A 12,623-nucleotide genomic window follows, 5' to 3' on the forward strand; every position below is an offset into this window, starting at 1 on the left:
ACAGGGTTCGCAATTTGGGAGTCCTCCTGGACCCACAGCTGACTTTTGAACACCACTTGTCGGCTGTGACCAGGGGGGCATTTGCCCAGGTTCGCCTGGTGCACCAGTTGCGTCCCTACCTGAACCGGGAGGCCCTCACAACAGTCACTCGTGCCCTTGTGACCTCTAGACTGGACTACTGCAACGTGCTCTACATGGGGCAGCCCTTGAAGAGCATTTGGAGACTTCAGCTTGTCCAGAATGCAGCCGCGCGAGCGATCGTACCTCGGTTCACCCACGTAACATCTATCCTCCGCGAGCTGCACTGGCTGCCTATTGGTCTCCGGATACGCTTCAAGGCGCTAGTCGTCACTTATAAAGCCCTTCATGGTATTGGACCTGGGTACTTGAGAGACCGCCTGCTGCCAATCACCTCCGCTAGACCGATTAGATCCCACAGATTGGGCCTCCTCCGAATTCCATCCGTCGGCCAGTGTCGACTGGCGACTACCCGGAGGAGAGCCTTCTCTGTGGCTGCCCCGACCCTTTGGAACTAACTCCCCATGGAGATTCGAACCCTCACCACCCTCCAGGCCTTCCGCAAAGCCGTTAAAACCTGGCTGTTCCGACAGGCCTGGGGCTAAAGAGTTGTTGCCCCCGTCTTGAATGGTATGACTGTTGTGTGTTTTTAAATTATGTATTGTTATGTATCGTTTATTTTTTATTTTTTGTCTGTACCCCCCCTTCCCTGATTTGATTTGTTAGCCGCCCTGAGTCCCCTTCGGGGGAAAAGGGCAGCATATAAATATAATAAATGAAATGAAATGAATGAAATGAGATGTATTTGTACATTATGAAAAGTCAAAATATGGTTTCCTCTTTGTTTAGCATAATGTATGAACACAATTATTGTGGTTTGTGAGCCATGGTTTATGGCTTAACATATAGGGTAAACTGAACAAATTATGCCAATAAATTGTGTTTAACCACAAAATGGAGTCTTATAGTGTATAAAAATACTATTATTGCTTCTTTTACTTACACATACCCCTGTAAGGTATTCCAGCAAGTTTGATTATGTTTAAGAAATATTCATGTCATAGTATAAAAAGAACAATATATATATTATTACAAGCCCCACTTCTATATGTGCATCCCACTGTTGAAGGCAATGACTCATATCATATAGTTTACGCTGTGCTGTTGAGAAGTGTACTTTATCATTCCTCCTTCTCCTCCATGTTTTTGGGGATCTTATATAATATCATTTTCTCCAAATTATCAGAATAGCTTTTTATATGTTGCCCTCTCCTATTTACAACCTGATCAAACAAATTAACAAGCAATTCTGAGAGACTTTCTCTGCCCCCATCAACTCCTCTCTTTTCCAAATACTGTTTACATGTTCTCATTCCCAGTGTATTAAGAGTCAGAGAGAACTTAATGGGGTTTCAGTCACATGCTAAAGGTGGGAAATTACATTAAGATTACAGCTTCTAGGCTCACTGTAACAGGACACTGTCACATTTCATTTCACTGCTGTTAGTTCTAGTAAAGAGATGGCTGTAGGTTGAGATTAAAAAAAGGAAAGGAAACAACCTAAAGGCAGGAAAGAATAAACATCCCAAACTCATTCTGACAGCAAAACAGAGTTTTATTGAAAAGATAAAATTGCTTCCCACCCTCCTTGTATAATAGAATAAAGTTCATTGTATTCACAGTGACAGTTCTAGCAAAGTCTGAACCAATTCAGAACTAAAGCATCCTCTTTAGGAAAGAATTCGGGATTCCTTGATCAAGCTGCTGCATTCAGGAAACCCAAGAATGGTGTCTCTTTTAAAGTTATGCATCCAGTAACTCTTCTGCCACAAACATTACATATTTACCAGAAAATAAAGTCATAAGAAGATATGAATCTCAAAGAATTAAAACAACCTTGGAATTTTGATGATGCTGGAATGGCTACAAGCGTCTTCCTTTTTAATTACTGCTGGTTAGAGTCAAAACACCCTGTTAGGACATAACAGCAGCTTTGAAGGTTTTTTCCCCCTCTGAACCAGCTCTTATTCAACAAATTTATGGTTGTAGAAAATTGTCTGAACTTCAGAGTAAGGGTTTTTTTCATTTTGAACATCAAAATGAAAAAGCAAGTACTTTCCCCTAAAAGAAGCAGAATTTCCAAAACCTGCTCAGCCGGAGCCAATTAAAACGGCATCATTAAAAAAAGTCTTACATGTTCAAGGAACTCACAGGCACCAGGGGAAAACACTTCTCTCTCTGCTCATCTACATTACCCTAGATAAGGTCTGTGGCTAATTCAACATAGCTAACCATATTTTGATTTGAGTACAATCTACATACTATCACAGTGGGACATATTTTGATTTAAAGCAGATGATTTGCTACAGTACCTGAATCTGGCATGAGCTGTAAACCAAATTTATGCCCTTTGTATTAAGAAAAACAGCATATGAAAATAAACTAGCATGTCACCATTTGCACTTCACATTATTTTCCTCCTCCCCCCTCCTTTCTGGAACAAGTAATTCCATGAGCCAGAGATAAAAAGGGAAGTGGCCCAAGGAAAGGGCACAATAAGAATATTCAGCTGATAATCTAACAACTCATTGCAGGACCCTAAAGGAATCACCCAACTCCTGCAAATGTCATTTTGTGCTAGCAGGCTAAGAGACAGCCAAAGACTTTTATCTACTCTTGCTCTGCTCCTTTAATATAATATCAGCAAGAGAAGCTTGGGCAGAGTGTAGACTTACTTACACCAGCCTTTTTGTTATTCAAAATTCAGGAAATAGAATCAGCATAAAGGAAATTCCTGGCCCATGTGAATGTATCTAAGGTATGCATGTGTGTACAAATGTATGTGAAAAATCTCCCCCCTCCCCCCCCCCACAATGGACATAGGCAACATTGCTAGACCTTCAAACTTTTCTCCATTTAAAATATTCCCAACCTGTTTTTTTTTTAATTTATTGTAAATTAAGTTTGCCATCTTCTAGACAGGCTCACTAATTGTGTGCATAAATACTGGGTATTAAAAGCAGAGCAATTGCTAATAGCTGCCATTTCTCCAAATATATTCAGAGCAGACTGAAGATGCTACTTGTAGGACTTCAATGCTACTTCCTGAGGGTGGTGTCCTTAAAGAGGGGAAGCTCCACCACAATTCATTAACTGAAAGATAATTCCTGATTCTTAAAACAAAGAATAATAAAGATGCCTTTGAAGGCAGCACAGCAAAAATCCTTGGCCCAAAGAAAGGATATTGAAGGCAGTCCCTGATGTTTCATGGTTTCAAACCGTTCAACATAGAAGCAGCAGGAAAAGTATGCTTAATGCTGGCAACAACAATGCTGCAGTCCTGCAATGGAGCTCCAGCTATCTTTTCTTCCAGGGCTTCTCCTTTGGTGTGGGAGGATGATATTAAAGCCGGTTACCTCTGGTCTATCTTCTGCTTCTGCAAGCTGAGTGAGGTGAAACTGGCTAAGAGGTCAGTAACTTCATCCACCTGCGGGGGAAGCACATGAGATGATGGTACAGGACCTGAAGAAACAAAATCCTACAAAAATGGGCAGTTTGCAGCTTAATCCTTTTTTGAAGCAGCTGAAGTCCCTCAACCCAATTATTCTGCTGAAATCCAGCAGCAGCAAACCATCCTATAACGGCAATAGCAAATGGACCAAAATTGGGTCATTTATTCCCATGAATAAATGGGACCTGTAATTCACTCCAAAAAATGAAAAATGGGTTAAAATTTTCATTTCCACCAGGGATGAAACAATATAGCTATCTCATTTATTGAAATAGCCACAAAATACATTAAAATATCTTTAAAATAAAACACTCCCACAATACCAATGTATTCCGAATTTATTTATCCTAAATTCAAGTAATATATGTATTTTGCCAATAACTAAAAGTATTTCATAGTGATATGAAACATAGTTTTTGGATCTCCCAGTTTCTCAAGTTGCAGAACTGCTCGGTTGGTACAAAAAGTTCTTTTATCCCTCACCTGTTCTTTTGTGCTAGTCATCTGTAGCCTGGTGCAAAGGTCATCCAACTGTTCCCTCTGTTCATGCCGCCCAAGACGGTCAAGATATTCCCGCAACATCTGGATGATCTAAAATGAACAGCATGGGAATATGCAGTTTGCAGCGAACAATGAAAGAAACCCAAAGTTTTAAATTAAAAACCCACCTCTGAAGCAAATCTGTAGAGTACTATAAACTTTTAGTAAAATGGAAGGACAGAGACAATTGTAAATTATCTGCCCAGGAGAAAAAAATAAGACCCAAATATAAATGTAACGGTAAATGAATAAAACTATTTTTTTTACTGAGACTCAAGGCACTTTATTTTTAAAAGGCAACAGTATTATTTATTCAGTTTACAATGCCTCTCATTTCACATATATGACTTTCAACAGCTAATAAAGTTAAAACACAAAAAGCCATATAAAAATTACCGTAACAAAAATCAAACAACAAAAACCATTAAAACAAATATTGACCTACTAATCCTATTACCATCAAAAAATGACCAATGATGAACTCAAGGCAATCCAACACCCTTTCAACAGATATGAGATTAAAAATAAGATTAACCAATGGTTTTATTGGGGACATTCAGGAGGCAGGGATGGGATGGGTAAAAATATTATACATGGTGACCACAACTTTGCAATCAAACTCTATCCATTTTTGGCAGGTAAAGCATATATGTAAAAATCTATTGTTAGATCAGGCTTCATCTCTATTTTATAGGTATGGATGCTGACAACAGTAGAAAGAAAGCTACACTGCTACAGCAAACATTTCCAAATCATAATATTTCAGATCCACGTGAACAGAAGGGCCAAACTTTGCAGTGACTATTATACAAATGCACTTAGTGTGCTTATATCAGAATGTAGCATCTTAAATACACTGCCATAATTTTGGCCAGCAGTAGATAGAAGGATTACAATAGAAATGAAGTATCATTCTGGTAAAATGATTCTAAAGATACTATAGCTATAAAGAGCTAGAAGGAAAATAAAATAAAAGGTAAGTAAGTGTAATATGCATTTTAAAAACCGTGCAGATTATACATTTTTTGAAAGTAGGTTGGCTCTCTTCAGTATGGTTACTTCATGATCTTACTAGCAATATATACTTTGGAACCTTCACACACCAAAACATTTTGAAGCCTGTGGAAGAAAATACCCTGGCTATAGAGGGCCAGGTGTCAGCAACAAGTCACAGATAAAATAGAGCAAGCCTTACTTTTCTATCTTCCACCCTCTACTTTCTCTATTTTCTTTTTTCACAATTGCTGGGGAAGTTCATATGGTACTTCCAAGAAGATTTCTAAAGATACCTAATAATTACTCCTTGACCTAAAACTTTTCAAAGATTAAATTTTTTAGACTCATCAAGACCTCTGCCATATCCAACTAATCTGAATGGCCAATTGCATCTTAGAAGTCCTCTAAGCCAAATGTATTTTTTCTTTCCTAGTCTACCGTGGGAATCAGGTTTACACACCTTTGCCTTTGTCTCAGAATCCACTGACACCAAACTCTTATGTCCACATACATTCCTCAGTCCAAAAATATCTTCCTTGGAGCCCTGACACAACTGCTAAATATAAAACACCTGGCAGCTCCTCAAATCCAGGATAACCTTCCTGTACCTGCTTTACTTCAAGGCGAACAACCTCCAAGCTCTGTGAGAGGCCATCCTGCAGGATGTTTAACTTTGACCTGGCCAAGTGCAGAGGGGTCCTTCCAGCTCGATCCAGGGCATCAACTCGAGCTCCTGAAATAGGCAAATGCAGAGTAAGAAAAACACGTTGAAAGAGCACCAGAAGAACAGGCAGCTTTAGAGTTGCCAAAAAGTAAGGTTACCTCCGCGGAGTAGCATGGTGATGACAGGAACATGGTTCGTGCAGGCAGCTGCGGAGAGGGAATATAAAACATAAAACTAAGAAGTGTTTTGGAGTAAAGTAGTGGGGATACATTATATCTGATCTGAATCACAATTTTATTTATACAATAAAGCTCCTTTTGCAAATCTATATGGTATACTAACAAAGAATGCAAACTGAGAAATTTGATCTCAGCTTCATGTCATGACATTAAAGAAGTCAATGCAATCTCACCAAATCCTATCTGTGCTATAAGAAATACTGCAGTAGAAGTTAAGAATATTATAGAAATAGAACCTACAAAAATTAAACACAGTATCACAAGTTCTTTGGTGCAGATGTAGCTGTACTGGCCCTATAAGATTATTGAAATCCATTTTTTTGAAATACGAGATATGCAACTGCTTACACCCAGAAGTAATTTCTTTTAAAATAAAAATGCTAGGATATACTTTATAGAAATTATCACAGTAAACATTAAGCTAGTCCTGAAAAATAAATATTATGCTATTTGTATGGCAGATGTGGGCCCAGTTCCAAAGGCAAAAGTTTGCATATGTTCACTCTCTGCTAAGCTGATATTTGAATGGGCAATTTCCTGGTTTACTCTGAACAATTTTTTCCATTCCATGTGTCCCGGGCTATTGCTGCTTGAACTTGAAGGAAATTTCGTTTCAGCAGATTTCTTTCAGGAAAGAGAGAGAGAGAGAAGGCAATTCAGATACATGATGCTTACCCAAATGCAAGGGAGTATTCCCCAATCCATCTCGCTGGTTTGGATCAGCACCATGGTCTAAAAGCAACTGCACTAAAATGCAAAGAAAGAGTCTCTCAAGTTCAGTTTGAAAATCATATAGAAATATCCCAAATATTAGCCCAGGGTCAAATAGTTTACAGAATTCATTCTTTCATAGCAACTCTTAGAGACAGAAAGCAATCGGTCTAAGCTGCATCTCACCAATATCAATCTCTTTTCCTAAGTACTTTAATGGAACAGGCCTCTGTAATCTCTGTAATAAGATGCTTTTATGTCCCTTGAAACAGTCAAGCTTGCATATGAAGCACTAATGAATGGAACTCTGGGCCCCATCGTCTTAAGTTCACACTATCCAAAATTGCCAGCAAAATAATCTGCCACATTTGGGGGCTGTTCAAAAGTAATGGAAGGGCCACTGGCTTCAAGATGATAGACATGATCAGGAGATCAAAGGTCAACTCTCCTTTAACCTGCATTGCATGCAATGTATACCCATAAAAAGGGCTAAGGCTTTTCTTGCATAGTAGTACCTGCCATTTTGCAACACAAGCATCACTGCTCATGCGCCCCCTCCCCCAATATAGATAATTTACCAGTGAGAATATTACCTCTCTCAACTCCTTCTTAATCACACTGACTCTAAAAATAGGCCAATAAAGTTTAAGTACAACTTATTGAATAATATCACATAATATTACTCATTGGCTTCCAGGCACTTTGGAAAGAATGTAAAGTTGAGTAATGGACCCTCACATCTCAAACTGCCCATTTTTGAAACTAGACACCATCTTAGACTTTGCTCAACTCTTGGTAACCAAAAATGACCAAAGTGAGCTGATATTAGCTTAACTGAGTCTGTCCTCTATCCAATAACCAAATCCCATTCAACCCAGAAGGCAATAGAAAAGTTTTAATTAAGGATGCTGGTGTCATTCCTAATTTGCAGGTGCAACCTATGTTCTTGGGTTTTTTTCCCTATTCTTATTTTTTTAACCAAACTTTTCAAGGAACACACCAAAAGCTTGTTTATAAAACCACAGCATCTCTCAGAATTATTCTGGACATCAGGCAATCTCTGCAATATTGCATTTTAGAACAGAATTTCTCAACCTGGGCAAGTTTAAAATGGATGGACTTCAATTCCCAGAATTCCCCAGCGAGCCACCCATCTTAAACTCGGTTTTGCTGGCTGGGGAATTCTGGGAATTGAAATCCGCCCACCTTAAAGTTGCCCAGTTTGTGAAACATGGTTTTAGGAAGTATACTTCATAATGGCATCTCCACTTCTAACTTCATTCTATCTTGTAGTGTTTCTCAACCTTAGTAAATTTATGATGCATTGACTTCAATTCCCAGAATTCTTCATCCAGCATAGCTGGCTGGGGAATTTTGGGAGTTGAAGTCTACACATCTTAACTTTCCTAAGATTAAGAAACACTGATCTATATCCATTACTTCTGGCCAGTTTTCTTCTACCTGCAAGGACAGTGAACTGCCCTGCTGAAATTTACAAATAATAATGCTTTTGAAAATAATCAATACCTCCCTGTGAAGTGGCATCTAAAGTAAGAGTCCAACCCCCACTTTTTTTTAATTGGCTTACCAATGCGATCATTTCCATTACAAGAAGCAAAGTGCAGGGCCGTTCGACCTTTGTCATCAGCAGCACAGGGGTCTGCCCCATCTTCCAGAAGTTGCATTACTGATGCCAGCAAATAAGAAAGAAAAGGAAGCATTAATAACCTGAAGATTTAATTGGCTAAAAGTCACCATCAGCATCCTGGCTTAAAATGCAATATACATTGTTGCAAAACTTTCAAGAAACAATACTTAATGCTGAAAGTTTATTTTAGAAGAAACAAATAAGAGACATGCCCAAATTCATTCAGATATTTTCAATATCCATACTTGCCAAGCAATTCAGCATCAGTAAGTAAAACAGCATCAGCATAAATAAGCATCCTTTCAAGCTCAAAGTGAAATAGCAGAATAAAGCATTAAAAAAAAAAAAGAAACTGTACATAGTAATTGTTACAATCAATGTAAATTTATATTTCTTTTAATGAAAACATTAAATGCAAATTTTAATTTATATTTGGACATCAGTTAGTTAGGACATAGTTTCTCTCAGAACTACACTTTTATTTAAATGTTGCTTCCTTATTCAATTCAAAAAAAGGCACGGTACCAACTGTTCCACTATCTCACTGCACTCTTCAGACAAATTTAAATCTAAACTTCTTCTGATTTTAGCTAAAGTTTAGGTGGAGGAGGATATTTAATATAGGTTAAACAGAGATAAAGACAGAAAAAGTTCATATTCCTGCAATGTAACTTCTAGTAAATGTACTCATCATGTAATTCTGATTGGGAATCAGGAACTGCATGGCAAGAAATTAGATATTAGAAATTAGGGAAGTCACGAGAGTGAAGGTGGAGGGTTAGCTAGCAAAGCACTGAAATCTAACCCTCTGTATTTCTTCTAGCCAAAATTTCCATAAACTATTTTTTGAGAGGATTACTTACAAGCCTCCACTAGTATATGCATCTTACAATAAGACAGAACTGGTTAGGAAAGACTTAATTGAAACTAGGAGATGAAAGAAGATAATACCTGGATAGAAATGGGGGGGGGGGGGGGCGGAACTAACATTTTGTTAACAGACCCATTTCAGGAATTCCTAAGGTTCCTCCAAGCTACTAATATACTTTTTGTAAAAACCTACATTCCAATGTAATTCTTAGGAATCTAACACTGTATATTGAACATTCTCACCTCAAAGAATCTGTTCCTGTTTACAGTCTGTCATTGTTTAAGACCCATATTTCTCAATCAGAGAAGGAAAATACATGGTGCTATAGATCAAATTCTGACTGATGCAATGTTACCTGTTTCCAAATCATTTGAATTAGCAGCTTCTCTCAATCTTTTTAAAGCTGTGGAAAAAGAGAGAGCGTTATTTCCTTCTCAATTTAATTTTATAAAAAACAAAACAAACATAACCACATCAGGTTTGGTTAACTATGTTTACTATGCACAATCCATTCCTTCTCTCAAGGGTGATCTTCTACTGGGAAAAGGCAGCAATGCAATGTTTTATATCTAGGGAACTGTGATGTGACCTCTAGCTAGTAGACTCATAATTATTCGGATATCATGGCTTTTTGTAGGATTTTTTTTACCTCTTAAAATTCATTTTAGATGTGCAAACAGCAGCAAAGCAGACCTTCTCCTTCCTTTGGCAAAAAGGGTTGGTAATCTTTTACACATAGGGCACAGGCTAGTTGGCCACAGGAAGTCTTTCAACAATGTTCCTGGATGGGCAGAGCCCAATAATTTTGATTTCTCTTTTCTTGTAATTTGAGGGCTTTGGTATGATTTTGACTGAAAAGATCTTTCAAGAATTAATGATCCTTTTGTATCCGAAAAGAGAGGAGCACCAATCTACCAAGTTTTCACAATTTGCTCCTCCTCAAAAATGTACTCTGAGAAGTGAGCAAACTGTGTCCACATTTCTGCTGCTACTTATCTATTTATAAAACAGAACAGAACAAAACAAAACAAACTTATCAGGCTTCAATACATTATAAATTTTCCTGGCAGTAAGTTGCAATTAATAGATTGCTTTGATCACATTTACTCATCACAAATATGTTAATCCTTAATTTATAGCATAACACAAGCTACCTCATTTTATTCACAATTTAAACTACATTCATTATTTTAATATAAAATCAGGAATTCTGGTGATTTCAGGTCTGACTGGCAAAATTACTTCAAATGTACATCATTAAGCCATGCTTGTATTTCATTTTTCTCTCCCGCCCACCCACAATTTTAAGATCAACCACAATCTGGATCAGTGCCTTACATGCATGAATGATAATTCCTTTATACAGCCAGTACTATTTATCCATAATATTTGTAGGCAATCCAATCAAACATGCTCTGGGTGGCACAGAACAAGAGAAAAACAACACGGTTCATAAGACCTCAATTAAAACAAATCATACCATCCATAATAATACAATTAATTCTTGCGAGAGGTTTGGCTTGTTGAAATAAGCCAAGCATCCAGCCAGGAGCAGTCTGCTCCAAAACATAGGAGCTATTATGAAAAGTCCTGTCCTTCATCTTGGCAAACAGGGAAGGTTGTTGGACAATTATTATGAACACCAACTGGAATCGATCAGGTTGGGGAAGTCTGCCTTGGATTATCATGGGAACAATTATGTGTCCACGCCTAAGCGTGTTTGCTTGAGTGTTTAGTCCCTTATCCGTATCTACAGGTAGTCCTCAACTTACAACCACCATTGAGTCCAAAATTTATGCCAAGTGGGACATTTAAGTGACCTTTCTTGTAAGTGAATCACTGCAGTTGTTAAGTTAGTAGCATGACTGTTAATTGAATCTGGTCTCCCCATTGATTCAGCTTGTCAGAAGATTGCAAAAGCTGATTACATGACCCCAGGATACTGAAACCGTCATAAATATGAACCACTTGCCAATCATCTGAATTTTGATCACGTAACCACGGGGATGCTGGAATGGGCGTGTGAAAAGGGGTCATAAGTCACTTCTTAAAGGGTAACTTTTGTAACTTTGAGCGGTCACTAAACAAACTGTTATAAGTCAAGGACTACTTGCATTTGACAGCAAAATCCCACTGCCTTTGCCTTCCCAATACAGTAAAGCATGTAAAAGCTCCAAATTCCTGACAAAGCCCCAGACCCACTGTGGCAAGTTCGGCAGTTCGAACCCCTAGTATAGGTTTCCTGTGTGAGCAGGAGGTTGGACTAGATGACCTCCAAGGACCCTTCCAACTCTTTTACTGTTACGCTCCTAGACAATTCAGCCAGGCGGTTCCTCCGAGCTTAGGGTCCGGTAAGGAGAGGACAGACGGACGGCCTTTCGGTCACTCCGTAAAAACAGAGCACACGCACACCCGCCCCTCTCCCGCCTAGCCCCTCAGCCAGCCCCTCACCGTGAATCTCCTTGCCTAGAGGGTCCCCCTTGCGGTGTAGCCGGGCGTCCCTGCGGCGGCGGCTGATGATCTTGCACACGCGGGGCTCCCTCTGCCACGGCAATTGCAAGTAGCCCAAAGCAGCCGGATCCGGGGTCTCCGGGATGGTCCGCAAGGCGACGCCAAGACCCGCCAGGGAAAACAAGTTGGCGGCGTCGGCCGGGCCGGCTTCGCCGGGGCTACCGCCTTCCATCCCTCCCGCCCCCTCCCTCCCCCGCGCCCCGCTTCTCCGAGCCTTCGCGTGAAGTGCGGGCCCAGAAAGCCCAAGCTCGCTGACGGGAGGCGGGGAAATTCGCGTAACCATGGAAACGAAAGGACGGGAACAAGGTAAGTAGCAGCCAATAGGAACGGTCAGGCGCCGTAAGCGACGGGCTAAGAATGACGGGAAGGGAGCGTACTCCCCCCACCCACGGCCAAAAGAGTTTCCGTCATCCTTTCCTTAAAGGTGAGGATTCGGTCTACAGCCAAGTAGAACACTGTAGTTAGTAGATGCCTTTGTGCGCAAGCCTGGAAAGGTGCTCACAGTCGGCGATGGTTACTGGCTGAAGATGGTGTCCAATCCAACACGCCCTTTGGGGAGGGTATGAGCATTATATCCTAGAATAAAACGCTCTTTCATATATGTGCCTCTTTACATAGGCAAAAACAGCATACCTTACACCTAAGAGGTATCTGAACGTGAAAAGGGAGAAGGGCAGTTGGACATCCCAAGTAGCAGAAAAGGATGGTGCTACTCCTTCAGGGGAAGGAAGTGAAACCACAATCTGCAAATGGGGAGGCTTTAACTACTGTACCATCCTGAACAGAAGTGCAGAATGCATACCAACATTTCGTTAGAAATCTCATTTATACCCAGGATAATATAGTATGTGTGCAACTTGTAAGAAATAAAGTTACTCAAGGCAGCAAAAATAGAAAAAGCATTTCAGAGGGGA

At 39.7% G+C, this 12,623-nt stretch overlaps 1 protein-coding gene across 1 annotated transcript; it reads right to left on the reverse strand.

Moving 5' to 3' along the window:
- Positions 1 to 1,612: 1,612 nt before the first annotated feature.
- On the reverse strand, positions 1,613 to 11,997 carry ANKRD54 (ankyrin repeat domain 54). The gene is made up of 8 exons (XM_032221708.1): positions 11,650 to 11,997; positions 9,554 to 9,601; positions 8,268 to 8,366; positions 6,644 to 6,715; positions 5,888 to 5,935; positions 5,674 to 5,798; positions 4,013 to 4,120; positions 1,613 to 3,505 (listed from the first exon to the last, which is right to left on the reverse strand). Exons 1-8 carry the CDS (start codon positions 11,990 to 11,992, stop codon positions 3,431 to 3,433), a joined length of 918 nt encoding a protein of 305 aa, XP_032077599.1. The 5' UTR covers positions 11,993 to 11,997; the 3' UTR covers positions 1,613 to 3,430.
- Positions 11,998 to 12,623: the final 626 nt, after the last annotated feature.

The sequence above is a fragment of the Thamnophis elegans genome, chromosome 7 (assembly GCF_009769535.1).
Source record: "Thamnophis elegans isolate rThaEle1 chromosome 7, rThaEle1.pri, whole genome shotgun sequence".
Classification (NCBI taxonomy): domain Eukaryota; kingdom Metazoa; phylum Chordata; class Lepidosauria; order Squamata; family Colubridae; genus Thamnophis; species Thamnophis elegans.